The following is a 21,290-nucleotide window of genomic DNA, read 5'->3' as shown; positions in this document are numbered from 1 at the left end:
ATTTATTAGACCCCCTAGGGGTGTTGAACCCCAGGGGGTCTGATCACTAATGCAATGCATTACAATGCTAATGCATTGCAATGCATTGCAAAACATCATCATCTCTTTTGCAGGCTGCATAGACCAGCCTGCAAAAGAGAGAATTTGCAGACCAGCTGGGAGCCTTTAACAAGGCTCCCGGCTGTCATGGCAACATGACGTCAGCCCTGGAGTATGCTCCAGGAGCCGACGATCCCTGCCAAAATGGCGGCGCCCATGCGCCGCCGGGAAAATGGCGCCTCCGGCGCCTTTGACAGCAGCGCCGGAGGGGTTAATGCCTCCGATCAGTCCCGGGACCAATCGGAGGCATTAGAGCCGGTTGTCTACTGCTTAAAGCAGTAGACACCCGGCGGCTATGACGGCCGCCCGGCTCCCGGGCGGTCGCCATAGTTACAGACCCGACGCGCCGTACTATTACGGCGCATGTCGGGAAGGGGTTAATGCACATATGTACTAAGAGCAATAGATTGTGCGTCAGAATGTTTTCAAATGCAATGTGGGTCAGAAGGGGTAATGTTATTCATTAGGGGAAAATCAGGAATTGGGACTTATTCAACCATGCATGCACTGCTAAGAATTTTGGGTAAGGAACCTGCTAATAAGACCTCACCCTACTCTGCACTGACGAGAAGCATAAACCTCAAAACAGCTGTCAATGAAACTCATCCTTTTGGAGGAGTTATACTGGCCTGGCCATTATTTCCAGATTATGCCTGAAGCAATACAAATAAATTCCTTTTTTTCCACCAATGAGATCTAATAAGCCCCTGTACCAGTCTCTCTCTAATGACAAACTTTAGCCCTTCTGACCCATATTAAGACCTCTCACACAGCCAAACAGTACCCTACTCTGCTCTGAGGAAAGGCAAAAACCAGTGGCATAACTAGGAATGGCGGGGCCCCGTGGCGAACTTTTGACATGGGACCGCCCCACCCGGCCAATGCCGAAGACGCCGACTGACCGACCCCCCCTCCCCCCACACGCCATATTCCTGCACACTCTATGCCCCATAGTGGTCCCTGCACACAGCATTATGCCCCATAGTGGCCCCAGTACACAGTATTATGTCCCATAGTGGCCCCTGCACACAGTAATGCTCCACTGTGGCCCCTGCACACAGTATTATGCCCCATAGTGGCCCCTGTGCACAGTATTATGCCCACTGTGGACACCCATGAACAATCATTATACTCTGGGGTCTTTTCAGACCCCAGAGTATAATAATCGAAGACCCAAGGGGGGATAAAAACATAAAAAAACACTGTCACTTACCTATCCGCAGCTCCGCTGCAGTCCTCGGTAGTGTCGGCCATCTTCCTTGACGTTCGGACAATACATGACCCGGGACGCAGGCCCCGGTCATGTGATGTCAGAGACATCACACAACTAGGCCCAAAGCCTGCTAGGAGCGTGGAAAGGTAAGTAACACAGTTTTTTTATGTTCCCTTACCTCTCCCGGGCCTACGATCATTATACTTGGGTGTCTGAATAAACCTCCAAGTATAATAATAGTGTTGGTGGGGCCCGTGGCGTCACTTACCAATCCCGGCCCCTGCCAGGAGTAATTCCAGTTGGTAACGGCCTATTAAGGGGGAAAAATTAGCGGTAGCAGCTGTCACCAGGCCCCTAATGTCCCGGGCCCTGTGGCAGCTGCTACCCCTGCTACCCCGGTAGTTACGCCACTGGCAAAAACCTTGTAACAGCTGTCTATGGATGGGATCCTGTTCCTTTTGGAGGAGTTATACTAGCTTTGCTATTATTTCCAATTGATGCCCTTATTTGAAAACCAGGTATTAATCTGTAAAGAGCTGCTTTCCAATAGGTTGTGCTAGGAGTAAATCCCTCTTTTTCTCCAATGAGATATTATTTGCATATTGCTTACCAAAAATTCAATGTGCAATCAAATCGAATCATTTTTGGGAAAAATATAAATTGAACTGTGGTTACGCATTGCATTACATTGGCTACCATAGTTAAGGTGTATGCCTATCTCACAAAGTGATGGCATACTGCTAGGACATATCATTATCTATGATTGGTGAGGATCCCACCTTTGGGGACTCACTAATTCTGAGAATGAGGGGTCTATAGTGCTGACACTACCCAAGTTTCAGCACAACTCCATTCAAATAAATGACTATACAAGGTATCACTTCAGAATTGATTTAGTTGCTGATTCTTGGAATAAACTATAAAAAAAATAAAATATAAAATATAAAAATATTACATTAACCTATAAATTACGTTTTCAACTATTGTCCTTATCATTCTAGTTACATACAGTAGGCAGATATTTAAGATTACTGTTTGTATTTCCATAAGGCTGTTTGTCAGTGATGGAAGGTTGCTGATGGAAGTGACCACTTCAGAGACTTGTACACCAGCCCTAAATCTTGCAAAACATAAAAAGGAATAAAATAGCAATGTATTTGAATAATGTTCTTACCTTTCCCATTTTACTCAATAGTATGGTAGTTTGATGCAGTAAATGGAAGTAGATAAGATGCCTATATATACCCAAGCTAGTTTTTGCTGACCATGCTGAGTTTTTTGTCCACTAACCAAAATAAAATAAATAGTATTCTTTCTCTTCGCTGAAGATTATTCGGGGTTTTGAGTGGCTTTTGTAATAGTCTTTTTGCATGCACTACTATTCAGAAGCTAACTTCAGAAGTCCAGAACATTTTGCAACACAACCAAACAATACCTTTGTCTTCAAAAGTTTGTTTTCAAGCATCAGCTGGTTTCACGAATGGCTTATCCAAAGGGAGCTAAGAATAAAAATGCTGTGCCAATAGTTCCTAAGAAACTATAATTTGTTCCATTCAAATTTTGGTTCACAAAAATTATAAAACAAGTCATCAAACAAGTACTTAAAGGGGCTTTATCAGCAAAATCATGCTAATAGAGCTCCACATATGCGTGAATAGCCTTTAAAAAGGCTATTCAGGCACCGTAAATCTTATATTAACCCCCAGTCCCGTTTTTAAATAAAAGGATAAAAACATATATGCAAAACTTACCTGAACGTGCACCCTGGGCGGGGATAAACGATGCGACGTCAGCTTCGGGCACGCCTGCCTCTTCTGTCTTCTTGGAGTATCGTCCTCTTGCTCCATGTCTTCTTCCGGCTTCTTCTCGTGAAATCCTGCGCCTGTGTAGTAGCGCTTCCCTCCAAATCGCTACTGCACATGCTCAGTCCCCGTAGACGTACGCAACAGTACTGCGCATGCGCAGTACAATCGCGAACTGCCATTAAGTGAAATGGCAAGTGAGCCTGTGCAGTAGCGATTCAGAGGGAAGCGCTACTACGCAGGCGCGGGATTTCACGAGAAGAAGCCGGAAGAAGACATGGAGCAAGAGGGTGTTACTCCAAGAAGACAGAAGAGGCAGGCGTGCCCGAAGCTGACGTCGCATCGTGCACCCCCGCCCATGGTGCATGTTCAGGTAAGTTTTGCATATATGTTTTTATTTAAAAACGGGACCGGGGGTTAATATAAGATTTACGGTGCCTGAATAGCCTTTTTAAAGGCTATTCACGCATATGTGGGGCTCTATTAGCATGGTTTTGCTGATAGAACCCCTTTAAACTCAACAGAAGTGAACAAATGACATGGCAAATAGTCTTTATATATTAAACATTTTGAGTATTCCAGTTCTGTGCATTGACAATATTTTTGTATGTATAAAGGGACGTTGACGCTACCATTGTTAGTGTCCATTGTTAGCATGCATCAGAAAATTTTTAACGGACCCTATTATAACAGACTTCCAATGGTAGTGTGAATACCCCCTAAGCCATTCAAATGTTATAAAAATGCTGAACTGGATCAATATATAATTAATACTTCAGTCAATATAAAACTCAAATGTTACATATTGTTGCATTTGTAAAGTAAATGTCTACCACACATTTGATTCAAGCGCTTTCCACTTTGACACTTTGAACTGTATTGTATTTTGCAGAGATGAGCGAACACTGTTCGGATCAGCCGATCCGAACAGCACGCTCCCATAGAAATGAATGGAAGCACCTGTGACGCCGGCCGCCCGCCGGCAAAGTCAGCGTCACAGGTGCTTCCATTCATTTCTATGGGAGCGTGCTGTTCGGATCGGCTGATCCGAACAGTGTTCGCTCATCTCTAGTATTGTGTGTCTAAGGTTTATTTAATGCTCTAATAAAACACCTCTTCCCTACTGTATGAATAGCTTTGAGCACCTCTAATAATAAACCATATACGGTTTCTGTGCAAGTCTTTGATTGCCCCTAGAGGAAAGCTAATGGAAGCAAAATATTTTCTTCAAATGCACTTTTTAAAAAAAGTGGATATTTGTAAAAGTAGACTTCAATGTGAATCTTTCTCAAATGTTTGCCTACTCAAGGGTGTTACTTCTACTGGTCAAACAGGTCTAAGCCCTTATCCGTGCATCTGTATTTTGTCATTCGTGTGTGTTCTTCTTTTTATGGACCGAAAGACCCTGTAAAGTATATTAAATAAAAAAATCTGTTATTCATGTACATGATTATTGGATAAACCACCGACAGCCCACCAAATGAGCAGGGTGGGGTGCTATCTCAGACCCCAGAGTATAATAAGTAAAGGCCCAGAGGAAATGAAAATGCTAATGTTAATCACCTCGGGGTCTTAATGGTCACATGGGATCTTAGCGTCATAGCTTCAGCATTCCCCACGTGACCCTGGGCATGTGACATCAGCCTGAGGTCTGAAGAGGACACTGGGGGACCACCGGATGCTGCAAGGATGCAAGGATGCAAGTTAAGTACAACTTTTTTTTATTTTACTAACCTCCCCTGGGCCTCTACATATTATACTTTGGGGTATAAGAAATTATAGTTAGATATAAGGCTATTACAATGCATTACAATTACGATCCGAACAGCACGCTCCATAGAAATGAATGGATGCACCTGGTACTTCCGCTTTGACGGTGGCCGGCCGCTTAACCCCCCGCGTGCCGGCTACATCCATTCATTTCTATGCGAGCGTGCTGTTCGGATCGGCTGATCCGAACAGTACTCGCTCATCTCTAATAGTCATCTTGTGTTTCTTTCATTTTCTAATAATTGCACCAACAGTTGTTGCCTTCTCTCCAATCTGCTTGCCTATTGTCCTCTAACCCACCCAAGCCTTGTGTAGCTTTTCAATTTTGTCCGTGGTGTCCTTAGATAGCTCTTTGGTCTTGGTCATGGTGGAGAGGTTGGAGTATGATTGAGTTTGTGGACAAGTATCTCTTATGCAGGTAACAAGTTCAAACAGGTGTGCTTAACACAGAGGAGGAGGAACACTTTGTGCTTCACTTCTTTCAAAAACTTCATCTTTTTTTTTTTTTTAAATCTAGTTGAATAAAATTAGAAAATTAAATTAAATTTAACTTTGAAATGGACACCATGGCCAGCATTAGACTATAACTGCATTATTCATATTTTTTGTTTTGTTTTTGTTTTTTACTGAACGTTGTATGTATTGGTTAGCCAAAAAGACCCTTAAAGGGAGTGTAGCACCAGGAAATTCCTAGAGAAGGACCATCCATGATCCATAGACACAATGATCTGGAGAAGATACTACTCACTTATATGGGAGTTTTCTAGATATGCTCTGTGACCAGGACTACAGCCATTGTTTGGGGAAGGGAGTAGATAACCTGTACAATTCTCTGTTGTGACTGGTGGAGTCTTATCTTCATATACATGTTATCTGGGATCATCAGTGTGCTGTTAAGCGAGGTTCCTATTGCAAAGAAATATCCTACAGAAAAGTCTAACCGTATTGTATTACCTAGTAAACAAAGTTAGAACTGCAGTATTTTGAATAATTTTTTAAATATACATAATAACAGAAAAAATTTAAAAACCTCACCAAAAATTCTTTAAAATATGTTTAAAATAAAAGTTAATAAATAGGTATTTTTCTACAGACACATTCCCTTTAACATAGATTGCTCAGACTACCACAGGCTGTCTACGTCTTTTTACCATTACACTGCATTTCAAATTATTAGGCAAATTAGATTTGGACCAGAAAGATTTAATTTTTTTGTTTTTCAATTAAATGTATATATGGTATTGTGTGTAAGGGCTCTTTGGATCACTGAAATAATCGCCTGTGATAAAATTAAAGGAAGCCTACTTATTCAAGAAAGACCTTCAACAATGTTTAACATTTCACGAAAACTTAAACGTGATGATCGTACATTGAAGAGATTTGTGGCTGATTCAGAGTACAGATGGGTTCATGCAGATAAAGGCATATTGAGGAGGTTTCTGCCAAACAAATTCATCTGATTTACAGAGCAGTGGCTAAAATACCATAACAAAGAATTAAACAGATATTTAAAGCTTCTGGTACCTCTGGAGTCCCAGGAACTTCAAGGTGTTGGATTGCAGTTGTACACAAACCTTCTAACTCTGCCACCCCTAAACAGTTCTCACAAACAGTTACAGGGAGTCCAGACAAGCATGAAGACTTATTTTGAAACTGTCTTGTTTATTGTGCTGTGGAAGCCTGGATAGTCTAGATAGATGGAGTAGTGGGTGGCCACCATGTCCCAACAAGGCTGCGACGTTAGCAAGTAGTTGACAGAGTGATATTTTGGGCCAGAATAATGTGGATAGAGCTGAAGATCCCCTGATGGTGTGGAAATGACTTCTGCGAAGTTCATAGAGTTTCTGACTGACCACTTTCTTCCATGGTAAAAAAAAAGAAGAACCGTGCTTTCCATAGCAAAATCATCTTCACGCATGGCAATGCACCATCTCATGCACCAAAGAATACCTCTGAGTCATTGGCTGCTATGGGCCTAAAATGATAGAAACTCATGGCATTTCCACCATTCTTCCCTGGCCTCAACCCTATTGAGAACCTTTTTTTGAGTAGGGTGGGAAGAATTTCATATGAAAACAGCTCTGGGTGGGTAGTCTGACATACTGCAAAGAAATTCAAGCAAAAACTCACAAGTTCAATGGATGCAAGAATTGTAAAGGTGATATCAAAGTTAAATATTAAAGAAGAATGTGGAACTTGACCTGTTAAGATGTTTTTGATTGAAATAGCTATTTATTTCAGTAAATGTGATCTCTTAATGCTGCAAAGTAAAAATAATTTGAGACACTCGATAGCCAATCATAAATCAATCTGAGACTGTATTACAAAAAACTACTCTATATAGTATGTAAAATAAAAGCCCATATAATTTATTTTTCTCTTTTGAAGAACTTTATTTTTTTTTATTATTTTTTAGAAGATTCATTCCATAAAAAACATTTCTTTTTCTTAATAGAAATGATGGACACGTCTGAAGGATCCAATTCTGGGATTAGAGGCTCCCCAGTCATTGTATCTCATGTACTCTCCAGGTCTCAGGTAATACTGACGTCCTCTGTAGTTGGGCTCCTCATAGAACATCCAATATCCATCATTCACTTGACAAGAGTGAATGTCATTGTAGCGGAACCTCTCATAGACTTGAGGACAATCTTCATTGAACTCCATCATATGACCTCTGAAGTCTTCTTTCTCATAGATCCTGATTTTATATGATCCATGATGCTATTAATGGAAATTTTCATAAGAAAATCTGAATGTTAGAAAAAGGTGAAACACGTTTCAAACTCTCATTAAAAAAAAAGTCATAAAGTATAATAAATAAAGTTAAAAAGAAACACTAATCCAGATTACAAGGATGCCTAATATGTACACACCTAGGGTATTTAAGTAAAAAATTATTACCAGGTAGAAACGTGCTAAAAGTCATTTGTGTGACAACCCCTTTAAGTGCTGAATTTGCTACTTATGATTGTGATTATACCTATTAGTCTGGCAAGTTCAAAGAGGGCCTGGATGCCTTTCTCGAAGAGAGCAATATAACGGGTTATGGATTCTAGATTTTAAGGTCACCTTGATCCAGGGTCAAGCTGACCCAGATTGATCCAGGGCCAAGGTGACCCAGAGTGGAGTCAGGGAGGAATTGTTCCCCCTGAAATGGGGCAATTGGCATAAGCCCATAAGCCTCATGTTTTTTGGGGTTTTTTTTGCCTTCCCCTGGATCAACACTGTAGGGATTATAGGGTTATAGGTTGGACTTGATGGACTGATGTCTTCATCCAACCTCATCTACTATGTAACTATATAATTTGCACACTATTCAGTTTGTCTGAGAAGATCCAGAGGAAGATGCCAGTGGAAATAACTGTTGGACCTTTACTACTGTGCATTATGACTAATATTATATAGTCTCTGGGTTTGGTGTTTGGTGACATTAATAAAGCCCTCATATTTTTATTTTTCCACTAACATTTGGATGAAGTTACAAAATCCTCATCCTTATTTATTGGACTCTAAACTGATAGAAATACTTTGTTTAATGTCATAACAAACCAGAATGCTATAGTCAATTGAGGGATATATAATTCATAACTGTGTACATTTATTACCTGAGGACTTAATCGACAAGATCTAATTGAGTCATTAAAGCCCATCCATTGCTGGAAATCAGAATATTCTCCTTTATGAAGGAAATACTGGTGTCCTTTATAGTTAGAATGCTCATACAGAATCCAGTTTCCACTTTGGACACGGATAGAGTTGCAGCGTTTGAAGAATGGTGAGAGGTCGGAACATTCAGATTGACACTCATAAGAGTGACCTTGGAAGTTCCTGTCTTCGTAAAAAATGATCTGCGTAATGGAAAAGGAAACCACAACCATTATTGGAAAGGAAAATATTTTTTAAAAATCAGAAAATTTTTATTAGAAACTCCATCAACAGGCATTTTCCTCTTTTAGTATGCTAAATAGCCAATCTTTGGTAATCTGTGGGGAGTATTCTGTCTGGCAGGAGTATGCTAAAGGGGAGGCCTGGGGACATCCAGTCATGCCCCCATATTGTTTCATACTTATGGGAAACTTTACTCTTTAAATAGATGCCATCCTAGTTCACCCTGGCAGCATGCACCAAATGGATGGAAATTTTAAAAAAATCTGGGTTGCTTCGACTAACTGTAACTCTTTCTTCTCGAACAGCCCACAATTACTGCACACTGTTGAGTCCCATGATGTTCACATATAACATATAACATAGTTAATAAATCTTGGTTGGAGCTACTAAGATAGATATTGATACAAATGCTACTTACTATTATTTGCATATAACAATGTGTTCTCCTTCTCAGTTCAAAATGGTGACTTTTTTTCATAGAAAAGTAAGTTACCCTAACCCACTTTAAATGAAGTGGCGGGCACTAGGGTTAGTTGATATAATTATTAACTTAGAGGACTTGATCAAGCTCTGTACCAAAATGAATATATTTTATTTTTTTATTTTTTTTTATTTATTCTTTATTTGTATTTATACACAAGAAAGTACAGTGACATTAGGTGTAATCAGTCAAAGATACAAACACCAATGATTTCTTTGAAAATTCAAATAAAACAAGTAAACGAAATCCAACAAATAAGTTGAGTAGAATAAAACACATTATGTCAAAAGAACATACAGTTGTGTAGGTCATCCTGTATAAGTATTAAGTAACTACCTGAAAAACTTCAGATGCGAGCATAAGAAGGCAAGCGGCGGCGGGGGGGGGCAACAAAGAAAGGAGTGAAGAAGCAAGAAAAGAGGACCTGATTCCCAAAAGGAAGAAATCCCAGAAGGAATCACGATACCAAGTTCCACCACTTCTTCCAAACCTTGACATATCGATCGTGAGATCTATCTTTCCAACTCACTAACTCCTCGAAACGAGCAATTTGGTGTGATTTCTCCAGCCATGCCTGAAAGGTTGGGGGGGAAGAACTTAACCAGTGTAAGGGAATCAGCGACTTTGCTGCGCCAATCAAGTGGAACCACAGCTCTCGTTTATGTGGGCTCAAAGAACCTGCAGGGCCCGTGAGAAAGACTTGATCCGGGAAAAGCACCTGTGATGTTTTGAAAAGTCTGTTAATAAAGTCTGATATCTCTCTCCAAAATGGTTCAATTAGATCACACGACCACCAGATGTGTAACATCGTGCCTACTTCAGAATTACAGCGCCAACACTTATTAGAATCTTTAAGACCATGTCTAAAGAGCCAGTCCGGCGTGCGATACCACCTAGTTAAAACTTTATAGTGGAGTTCCTGTAAGCGCACACACCTAGATTGTCCAAAACTACGTTTCAAGATAAAATCTACGTCTTCCTCAGAAAAGGTCAAGGCCAATTCTTTCTCCCAAGCAGAAACATAAGGGGGTTTGTCAATGTCAGCATAATCCGCAAGCATTCGCTTACAGCATGAGACTTTTCGTTGGGACGGTAATTTCGCAAGTAGACCCTTCTCAAAAGCTGTAAGCTTACGACATGGGTTGGCAATTGATAGCAGTTTCTTAATAACACTATAAAATTGCGCGTAATGGAGGAAGTGAGGCTTGACAGAAGGAGCTAATGCATGAAGCTGTGTTTGAGAAATAGGTAAGCCATCCTCAATTAAATCCTTAAGTCTAACTTCTTTCAAAACATTCCAGATGGAACCACCGAGTAACAGCGCGTTATGGATTAACAGCGGAAGGAACGGGATGAGGTCTGCAGGTAAAATTGGGGAGGGCGTTGGAGCCAAATGTTCTTTATGTTTAAGCCAAACCTCGCACGGGCCCTTTAATAACAAATTTAGGTCTCCATGACAGTAAGAAGGTGTGGGGAACCAAAGAGGTTTGAAATAAAATTCATCAAAGAGGCTTTGTGCCAAGACCGTGACTAGAGAAATCTTATGAGGGAGAGCATAGTACATCCAGCGGGAGAGCTGAATAGCCTCATAACAGGCTTGCAGGTCTGGTAGAGCAATTCCACCGTTTTGTCTTCGTTTAACAAGAAGTGTATATGGTAACCTATGAGGTCTCTGGTTCCAGAGAAAGGCCGAGAAAAGTCGTCGAGTTTGGTGAAAATAAGATCGAGGTACAAAAATGGGTAACATCTGCAATACATATAACATTTTTGGGACAATATAAACTTGCAAGAGATTTTTCCTGCCTAACCAGGACAAATATGGAAGATTATAATCCTTCAGCAGTGACTTGAGTTCAGAGAGCAAGGGAACATAGTTTAGCGAGAAAAACATCCTCAATATCAGAGGGCAAATGTACACCAAGATATTTCAAGGACTTAGTTTTCCACTGGTAGGGTGTTGAGCTTTGCAAAACTTTAATCTGGGAAGGTGGTATAGACACATTGAGAATTTCCGATTTCGTGTCATTAATTTTATAATTGGAAAGGGAGCCATAAGTAGCTATAAGGGATTGGAGTTCCGGCAGAGACGTTACGGGGTCAGACAGCAGGAACAACACGTCGTCTGCATAAGCCATCGTGTGTATTGATTTATCCGCAAATTGGAAACCTGAAATATTTGGATTTTGTCTCACTGCCTGGAGGAAAGTCTCCAGGGAGAGGACAAATAGGGTAGGGGAGAGAGGGCACCCCTGTCTGGTCCCGTTGGATATATCAAAGCAGCCTGAAAAGGAACCATTAATCTTAATCCGAGCATGAGGTTGGGCATAGAGAGAGAGAACAGCTCTAACGAAAGGAGGTGGAAGACCAAAAGCTAGTAAAGTTTCCGACATATAGTTCCAACTTACACGGTCGAATGCCTTCTCGGCGTCTACACTAAATAGAAGTAACGGGTTATTCAATTTTTTTGCCAATGCAATAACATGTAGCAATTTATGCGTGTTTTCTTTACCCTCTCTGCCTTTCACAAAACCGACCTGCTCTTCATGTACTAAAGAGGGAACTATATCTCTCAGTCTCATAGCGAGAACCTTAGCCCAGACTTTCAAATCACAATTCAGCAATGATATAGGTCTATAATTGCAGCATTGCGTCGGGTCTTTGCCCTCTTTGTGAATCAAAGTAATATGTGCCTCCTGCGACTGCCGCACCATAGATGAGCCTTTCAACAAAGAATCACAAAAAGAGGTAAGATGAGGAACTAGCTGAGACTGAAAAATTTTATAGTTAAGGGAGGGCAGCCCGTCAGGGCCAGGGCTCTTACCACTAGGAAAACTAGATAAAACCTCTTTTATTTCAGATTCTGTGATTGGTCGAAGCAATGAGTCACTCATCTCTTCTGTAACAGAAGGCAATTTAAGAGAGTGAAGGAACTCTCGAATTCGCAACGTATCCTCCGTAGTCCTAACTGGACCATGAGGGTTAGTATCCTGTTGCTTTAGGTTATAGAGTGAGGAGTAATAATCTCTAAACTCTTTTGCAATTTCAGAAGTGTCATAAGTCAGGGAGCCATCTGTTTTCTTAATTGCTGCTATATGTGCTCTTGCTCTCTCCTTTCTCAGCATTGCGGTCATAATTTTACCCCCCTTATTTCCATGAGCGTAAATACGGGCTCTAGAGTGTAAGAAAGCCTTAGCTGAGGAAGCGTTCAACAAATTTTTCAACTTTTCTCTAAGTAGCAACAGATCCGAGTGGGCAGATAAAAGGGCATTACGTTTCTGCAGTCACTCAAGGGTGGCAATCTGAGCCATCAGGGAGTCAATCATTTTTTGTTTCTCCTTCTTCAGGGCTGAAGCTTTTGAAATAAAGAGGCCTCGTATAACAGGCTTGTGAGCCTCCCAAACTAATGCCGGAGATACTTCCGGTGACACATTCAACAGGAAATAAGCAGACAATTCCTTACCTATATGCTCTCTAAACTCAAGACTATCAAGTAATTGTTCATTAAGGCGCCAGGTCCACTCTCTAGGGGTCAGGTCTGGAAGTGCAAAGGTGGTAGAGACTAGCGCATGGTCCGAAACACTAATAACGCCAATTTGGGACTTGGTAATATTATTAGCCAACGACTTGGAGCATAAAATATAATCCAAGCGTTGGTGTGAATTATGTGGCATTGAAAAGAAAGTATAATCTTTCACCGTTGGGTTTACCAGTCTCCAGGAGTCTATTAGATTCAATTCCTGCAAAGCAAGGTGTAGTCTTCTAATAGCCTTCTGGGAAAGCGCAAATTTTTGTGAGGAGGAGTCTAAGAGGGGATCTAATAAGACATTAAGATCCCCGCCGATCAAAATTTCGCCCTCTGCAAACTGAGCCAGAGATTTTAGGATCTGTATTAACCAAGAGAGCTGACCATGGTTAGGGGCATAAAGTGAGGCTATAGTTAGTGGTCGGTTAGAAATGCGACCTTTAACAAAAATGGCTCTCCCTTCTACATCAGCATACTGTTGGGTGATAATAAACGGGAGCGTCCTTTTAATGGCGATGGCAACGCCTTTGGAAGAGGACGTCGGGTGAGTTGAGTAGTACCATCGATCATATATAGTTTTATAAGGCTTAGGAATCCTGTCTGTTCTAAAATGGGTTTCTTGGAGTAACAAAATATCCGCATTAAACTTTTTCGAAAGGGACATTACCCAATGGCGCTTATTTGGAGAGTTTAACCCCTTTACATTAAAGGATGAGAGCGTAAGAGAGGGGGGGGGGTCACAGAAGCCATGATGGCAAGGTAGGCTAGATGTAAGAGGATATCTATAAAGAGTATAAACAAGACACGTACCAAATAGGGTGTGGATGCCTTCTACACAAAGAACCCTAGAGGGTATCTCGTAACTATCAGGTAGTAAAAGGATATAAGAGTATGCAGTACCTACACAACTAGAACTAGTCAAGAAGTAACCAAATACTAAACTAGTAGACTGATGGAACGGGGTTTTTCCTGATCGGAATGGGACCCTAAGGGTCGTCCTATAAAGAAAAAAATTAGCAAGTAAAATACCTGTGGGAGGAACATAGACAGTTAACAACTGAACGAAGCTCGGGAAATCTAAAGAGCACTGGCAGAGTATTGTTGTACCGGTCACACTAAACATCATGGTGTGATAAAGGATGAGTCCAAAGCCAACGCGAGGTAATTATGGTACAAAAGGAAATGTCCCAGCGTCCAACGAAAAAGATATACAACTAGATAAGGCTAAAAGAGAAGAAACGAAACAGGGGCCAGACTCTTGTTCAAGAGATAGGCAGTGAGCACAATGTAAAGTTACCGGTAGGTCCATGAACAGATAACAACCAGGGAAGTCCAGGGCATATTCAGGTAAATTCTTTAGTCTCTGAGAAGGCTCTTCCGAGATTTGGGTGACTTGAATTTATTAGCACCAGGCCCATGCGAGAGAGGTGGAAGTAGTGGTATCGGATCCAAATTCTGAGAGGGTAGCCAAGAGGGGATTTCCAGGGGTGATATATCCAAATATGACCATACTGCTGGTAAGTCCCGTGGAGTATGGACAACAATACGTCTTCCGCCACATAAAATAGCCAGTCCAAAAGGGTATAACCATGCATACTGTATATTCCTTGCTCTGAGTTCATCTAGTAAAGGCTTGAGCAATCTCCTCTTTGCCAATATGGAGGGGGCAATGTCTTGGTACAGAAAAATTTCAACACCCTCAAGCAAAATTTGGTCTTTAGCTTTAGCCGCAGTAAGGATGGCGTGTGTGTCTCTAAAGGAGAGGAGACCGCATATTATGTCACGGGGAGGGTCCCCTTGTCTGGGCTTAGGCCGAAGCGATCTATGTATGCGTTCTATGGTCACCTGAGCTGCACGTTCCTGGCCCAACAGATCTGTGAAAATGCTGTTCGCCATTTTGGGCAAGTCCTCTGGGGAGTAAGATTCAGGGACCCCTTTCAAACGGAGATTGCGCCTGCGGCTTCTATTCTCCTGATCTTCTATTAGTAGCAAGGAGCGATCAAGTAGCTCTTCCTGTTGTTGGAGATGGTCTGACACCGCCCCAGCATGCTCTCTAATGGACGAGTAAGACTCCTCAAGAGCCTGAACTCTATGAGAAGTAGCTTTAATCTCAGAGGTAATATCCGCCAGTTCAGCTAAAACTGGTGACATCGCATTAGTAATTGCTTTTTCCAAAGTTTTAAGAAAAAATTTCCGTGTGAGTTGCGTGGTATTTGCATCAGAAAGCTCACCTCCCGTTATGCTTCCAACTTCAGAGTCGTCCTCTGAGTCCACTTCCGGTTTAGACTCCGGCGCCATCTTATGGAGAGTGTGAGGAGAAGTCCCGGCCTTCTTTCTAATAAAACGCTGCAAGTCCACCTGATGTTTGGGCATCCTAGGGGTGCTCGGAGCTTCCCCCTGCTTATCACTGCCAGATTTGCCCATGTTCACCTCCAGGTAAGGCAAGACGACCGCTCAAAGTCCCCGGTATCACGGAGCTCTAGTGACTCGCGTCTACCATGCTGCGCGGTCAGGCCCCGCCCCCCAAAATGAATATATTAAAATCTTTATGTCTGGTGTTTTTTTGGTTTATAGGTCAAAATATTGAAATCCATAAATGATTGAAATTATTGACCCATATCATTCTAGTTACCTATAGTAGGCAGTAGTTAGAATTAGTTTTTTTCTATTGCCATAAAGTCGTTTGTAAGGATTTTGTTGCGACATTTTTCTTTTGTAGTAATACATAATAAAATAATAATAATATATATTTAGATTTGTATATTTTCCTTACCTTTCCCATTTTGCTCAGTAGTCTGATCACTTCCAGTCTGCTTCAGTAAATGGTAGCAGGAAAAATGCCTGTATATATTCAATCTAGTTTATGTTGACCATGCTGAGTTTTTGTCCACCAACCAAAATACATAGCATTATTTCTCTTTACTGAAGATTGTTCAGGGTTTTGAGTGACTATTGTAATAGTCTTTTTGCATGCTCTACTATTCAAAAGCTAACCCCAGAAAGCCAGAACATTGTGTAGCACACCCGAACAATACCTTTGTCTTTAAAGGTTTATGTTAAGCATCAGCTGGTTTCACGAATGGCTTATCCAAAGTGAGAGCCCATGTTTTAAGAATAAAAATGCTGTGCAAATAGTTCCTTAGAAACAACAATATATTCCATTCAAATTTTGGTTCACAAGTTTAAAAGTCACAAAACATGTCCTTATCAAAAGGATCATGTTCCAACATAAGCTAACATTGCAAATAATCTATACGCTTTTAAGATTTTGAGTATGCCAGTTCTGTGCATTAATGATATTTATGTATGTAAAAGCCATTCAAAAGTTATACAGTCATGGCCGCAAGTGTAGACACCCCTGAAATTTTTCCAGAAAATTAAGTTTTTCTCCCTGAAAATGATTACAATTACACATGCTTTGTTATATACATGTTTATTTCCCGTGTGTATTGGGACAAAAAAAAAAGTGAAAAAAAGACAAATTTGACATAATTTCACACAAAAATACAAATGGACTAGCCAAAATTGTTGGAACTTTTTTCAAAATTGTGGGTAAATAAACTTGTTTCAAACATGTGCTACTTGGTGAAACTCACCGGTGGTAAGTAGCTCGTGTGGTCAATATAAAAATCACACCATAAACTAGAAAAAAAGCAGAAACGTTGACTTAATCTTTACATTTTGTTTGTGTACCATACCAAACATGGAGAACAAAAAAAGGATAAGGGAACTGTCTGAGGACTATGGAGGACTCTGGATGCATCGGTGTCAGTGCAAAGCAACTCATCAACATTTGAACGAAAAGACATGCTACGGAAGGAGTCCTAGAAGGACCCCATTAATGACACAGACATAAAAAAGCTAAACTGGAGTTTGCAAAAATGTACGTGAGTGACCCAAAATCTTTCTTGGAAAACATCTTGAGAATAGATGAGACCAAGATAAATCTTTTTAGTAAAGCACATCATTCTACTGTTTACCGCAACTGAAATTAGGCCTACAAAGAAACGAACACAGTACCAACAGTCAAATATGGTGGAGGTTCAAAGAAGTTTTGGGGTTGTTTCGCTTCCTCTGACATTTAATACCATAACTGTGTGCAAGGCATCATGAAATCTAAAGATTACCAAAGGATTGTAGGGGGGACGCAATGTAGGGCCCAGTGTCAGTAGGCTGGGTTTGCATCCTAAGTTATGGGTCTTCCAGCAGTTCAATGACACCAAACATACTTCTAAAAAGCACCCAACAATGCATGGAAACAAGGCACGGCAGAATTCTGAAGTGGCCAGCAATGAGTCCAGATCTAAATTCCATTGAACACCTGTGGAGAGATCTTAAAATTGATGTTGGAAGGAGAAGCCCTTCAAATATGAGAAACCCGAAGCACTTTGCAAAATAACAGTGGTCAAAAATTGCAGTTGAAAGGTGTAAGAAGCTTGTTCATGGGTATAGGAAGCAATTGATTTCAGTTGTTTTTGCAAAGGGTGTGCAAGATAATATTAAGATGAGAGTGCCAGTGAATTTTCCATATGAAAATATTCCATATTCCCATATGAAATTTATAGCTCTTTTTGTCATAAAATAAATATACTTTCAATTTAGAAGAATAATTCTTTTTTCACAGAATAGTGATAGCGCTATATGTACTTTATATCCTTTGCCCTTGAGTAGGCAAACTTTTGTGTAAGAATCACATTGGAGTCTATTCTTACAATTAAAAAACATGTAAAAAAACATTTTTTACAAACATTTTATGACATTTTTTTTTTTTTTGCTTCCTTGAACATTCCTCTAGATGGAATCAAAGATAAAGTTACTTAGTTTGGTTGAAAAAAGACATATTTCCATCAAGTTAAATCCAGAAATGGGCATGACTGAAGTGTCTTCCTACCCTGAATGAAACCATGGCACTATTGAACCACCTGCTATACCTTAGATGGTGCAGGTCTTTATTCACAAACCCACACTACTATTGCGATACTTTGAGTTTTGAACAGATGTGAACAATGGACATGCATCAGACTCAAGTCAGCAACATTCCACCCAGGGCCGGCGTTAGTGGGAGAAATTGGGTAATTGCCCAGGGCCCCAACACACAGTAGCCCCCTGCCAGTGGCATACCTTCCCTGTTATGGGGAATAAATATTGGGCGGACACCATTGGCACCTGCAGCATCTGCTATTTGCTTCTTGTAAACCTTCAGGCACTTAACAGTAGCATCTATCCATGCCATCATATAAATGTGTCTGTGCTGCTTAAACTTCAACCTCCCCCTCCTCCATACAAGCAGTGACTCATCCATCAGATCATAGAGTGTAGGGACAGGGAGAAGTCTGCTGTGATGTTACAGCTTTACTTTTGACAAATGCGAGTGTAATTTTTGGTAAAATATGTATATATGTGTACATTTGTTTACAGTATGTGTCTGTGTAAGTACTGTATTTTTGAATACAGGTATATATGAGTATATATTCTGTAAGAATGTATGTATGTGATTATATATAATATTCATACAGTTATATAAGTATAAAAGTGACTTATATATAAGGCTGCTTTCATATGGCAGTGTTTGGTCAGTGATTTTGTTCTGTGATTGTGACTCAAAATTAAGAGTGGAGACTACACAGAGATCAGGTATAGTAGAAATATTTGTACCTGTTCTATGTTTTTAGCCCCCTCCTAATTTTGGCACGCAATCACTGATGAAAATCACTGATTAAACACTGATCGTGTGAAAGCAGCCAAACACTGATCGTGTGAAAGCAGCCTAACGAGGAGGCCCTGCGTTGCTGAAAAGCATGTTTTTTTTGTTACAGATTTTGCTGCAGTTTTCTGAGCCAAACCCAGGAGTGCATTGAACAGAAGGGAGAAATATAAGAAACTTCCGAGATATTTCCCATTCCTTTTGTAGCCACATAGTAAAGTCTGCAACAGCAAAAAAGCTGTGTTTACGCAACATGGGGCCTCAGTCTAAAGGTTTGTTTTTCAAAAATCAAAATTTATAACCTGAAATAAGTGTGTACTGTGTTCTCCCATTTGAATAGTTTGGTGGGTGTGTGAGCACACTGCTCATCTGAGCAACGTGTATGGAACTGATGACGCTAGTCAATGTCAGAGGTCAGCTGTTGTTATCTGTCCTATAATTTTTGAATGGAATGGCAATACGCATGAACCATGATCCAATGATAAAGGAGAACATGGGACTTTTTGTGTTTGTAATTGGTATTGTGCACTACATATCTGGTGATCTGACGAAGGGGTGCATTCTTATTACGCCAAACCCTGAAACGCATTATCCAATAAATTGTTTTGCATCCTTCATCTGTGTTTGTGCCATTGAGGAGAGCGCCACCCCGGTTTTTTCATCACTGTGCCCCAGTGTACTCTTCAGCTTTGCACCACCGACTACCCATGACCTCAGTCTGCCTGGGATGTTTGCGACCCTCATTTCAGACTAATACATCTCTTCATTGGACTGTGGACTCCCCAGATTTGGGACGACGGCTATCTTCCAGTCCAACTTGAAGGGTTGGACGGACCTACTGTTTGAACAATTTACTAGTGACCCAACAGGAGCGCAAACATATGTGCGTTTTTTCTCTCCGATCCGCTCACTTCTGTGGAAAGATAGATATGGTTATAGGAAAGTCACTTTTAGAGTAAGACTAGGTTCACACGAAAGAGGTGCAAGACGGCCTTGAAAAAAGTCAATTGTTCACAGCCATCTTGTTTCCGATGGGCAACAGTTTTGTATGTTATACCTTTTGTATGTAAATCGCCTCAGTGGTTTGTGAATGAGCCCGTTTTTTATTAATATGTAATTAGCCTCTTGGTTCCCCCCTGGAAGTCCTATCGTGCACCCTCTGCTATTCTTTCCTATGTATGTGTACAGCACAAGCTGCTGCTGCTGCTGACTTCCTGCCTCCTGTTTGCACACACAGATAGGAAAGAATAGCAGAGACGAGTGCTTCTGGGAACTTCCTGTGCTGACTGGGAGCTAATTAGCATATGAATAAAAACGGGCTCATTCAAAAACCACTGAGACAATCTACATACAAAAGGTAGGTGTTAAATGGCTTTTCTAAAAGCTATGCATGTATGTGATGAGTTAAAAATGACTTTTCCCAATGATAGAGCCCCTTTAAGTCTGCATGACACATACATGCAGCAGAATAATCTGTGCAGACTTGTCAGTGGCTTATTTACTGTATTGTACAGTAGCAGCAAAATGGATGAGATTTAAATAAATCCTATCTAAGCTCTGATTAAAGATTCCACAGAATAATCGGAACTGAGATGCAGAATCTCTTGCAAAGGGATATCAGTAGCAGATACTTATTGCGCATGCGCAGTACGCTCCTCACATCTTCTTCGAACAGAGTGTACTGCGCATGCCCAGTAAGGTCCATACAGCCCTCCGATGCCTGGATGAGTTCACTCGCGCGTCGGAGGGCTGTACGGACCTTACTGAGCATGCGAAGTACACTCTGTTTGGTGAAGACATGAGGAGCGTACTGCGTATGCGTGCAATTGCAGCCTTGGAAATATGGCCGCCGGCCAGCATGCGCAGTTGGCTCTAACAGGGTCTTGCTGTCAGAGCCGACTGCACAGGCATCAGACATGACGAAGAAAGAAGACGACAGACAAGGGGAGGAGGCAGATGAAGAAGAAGGATGCCCCCATTGCTGCCGAGACCTATTAGCATACCGGTAAGTACCGGTATTTCTAAGGAACGGCGCAGCGGAGACCACATCTAAAGGTAGGAGACGAATAGCCTTTCTTACGTGGTGATTAGAAAAAAAGTTGCTTTAATGGTAGAATCCCTTTAAGGTGCGGGCCAGAGCCTCTGTTGCAATGCACGGAGGCCAGGGCCGCCGATAGGCCAGTACTACTGCTACTGGCGTCAGGGGCCCGGCCAAATTTTAAAATGGGGGGGCCCGGGCCCCCTGGCGCCGGCAGCAGTCATTGTACGTCCTGTTTCAACTCAGATCTGCGTCCAGAGGACGCAGATCTGAGTTGAGCACATACGCGGCTGAAGCGAGGAGCTGACACAGGTCAGCTCCTCGCTTCGCCGCTGCCGCCTGTCTCGCTGACACATATGCGGCTGAAGCGAGGAGCTGACCTGTGTCAGCTCCTCACTTCGCCGCTGCCGCCTCTCTCGGTGACACATATGAGGCTGAAGCGAGGAGCTGACACAGGTCAGCTCCTCGCTTCGCCGCTGCCGCCTGTCTCGCTGACACATATGCGGCTGAAGCGAGGAGCTGACCTGTGTCAGCTCCTCACTTCGCCGCTGCCGCCTCTCTCGGTGACACATATGAGGCTGAAGCGAGGAGCTGACACAGGTCAGCTCCTCGCTTCGCCGCTGCCGCCTGTCTCGCTGACACATATGCGGCTGAAGCGAGGAGCTGACCTGTGTCAGCTCCTCACTTCGCCGCTGCCGCCTCTCTCGGTGACACATATGAGGCTGAGCCGGAACCCGGCTCAGCCGCATATGTGTCAGCGAGAGAGGCG

The 21,290-nt window shown here is 41.7% G+C and overlaps 2 protein-coding genes across 3 annotated transcripts in view; one reads left to right on the top strand and one right to left on the bottom strand.

Moving 5' to 3' along the window:
- Positions 1–15,585, bottom strand: part of LOC142216494 (gamma-crystallin-3-like) — a 50,876-nt gene extending 35,291 nt beyond the window's left edge. The window contains exons 1-3 of one of the 2 annotated variants that reach the window (XM_075284366.1): positions 15,553–15,585; positions 8,493–8,735; positions 7,297–7,608 (exon numbers count right to left, since the gene is read on the bottom strand). In XM_075284366.1, coding sequence (XP_075140467.1) covers positions 7,333–7,608; positions 8,493–8,735; positions 15,553–15,561 — 528 coding nt within the window. In that variant the 5' untranslated portion in view covers positions 15,562–15,585 and the 3' untranslated portion in view covers positions 7,297–7,332. Of the gene's footprint in view, positions 1–7,296; positions 7,609–8,492; positions 8,736–15,552 lie in introns of those variants that run through there. The other variant, XM_075284365.1, reaches the window with a different exon arrangement.
- Positions 1–21,290, top strand: part of LOC142216490 (gamma-crystallin-3-like) — a 401,417-nt gene that overhangs the window by 80,467 nt on the left and 299,660 nt on the right. The gene's annotated exons all lie outside the window — the stretch shown is intronic.

Source organism: Leptodactylus fuscus, chromosome 8 (genome assembly GCF_031893055.1).
Source record: "Leptodactylus fuscus isolate aLepFus1 chromosome 8, aLepFus1.hap2, whole genome shotgun sequence".
Lineage (NCBI taxonomy): Eukaryota > Metazoa > Chordata > Amphibia > Anura > Leptodactylidae > Leptodactylus > Leptodactylus fuscus.
The sequence above is the reverse complement of the archived record's forward strand: the minus strand, read 5'-3'. Positions and strand labels throughout refer to the sequence as shown.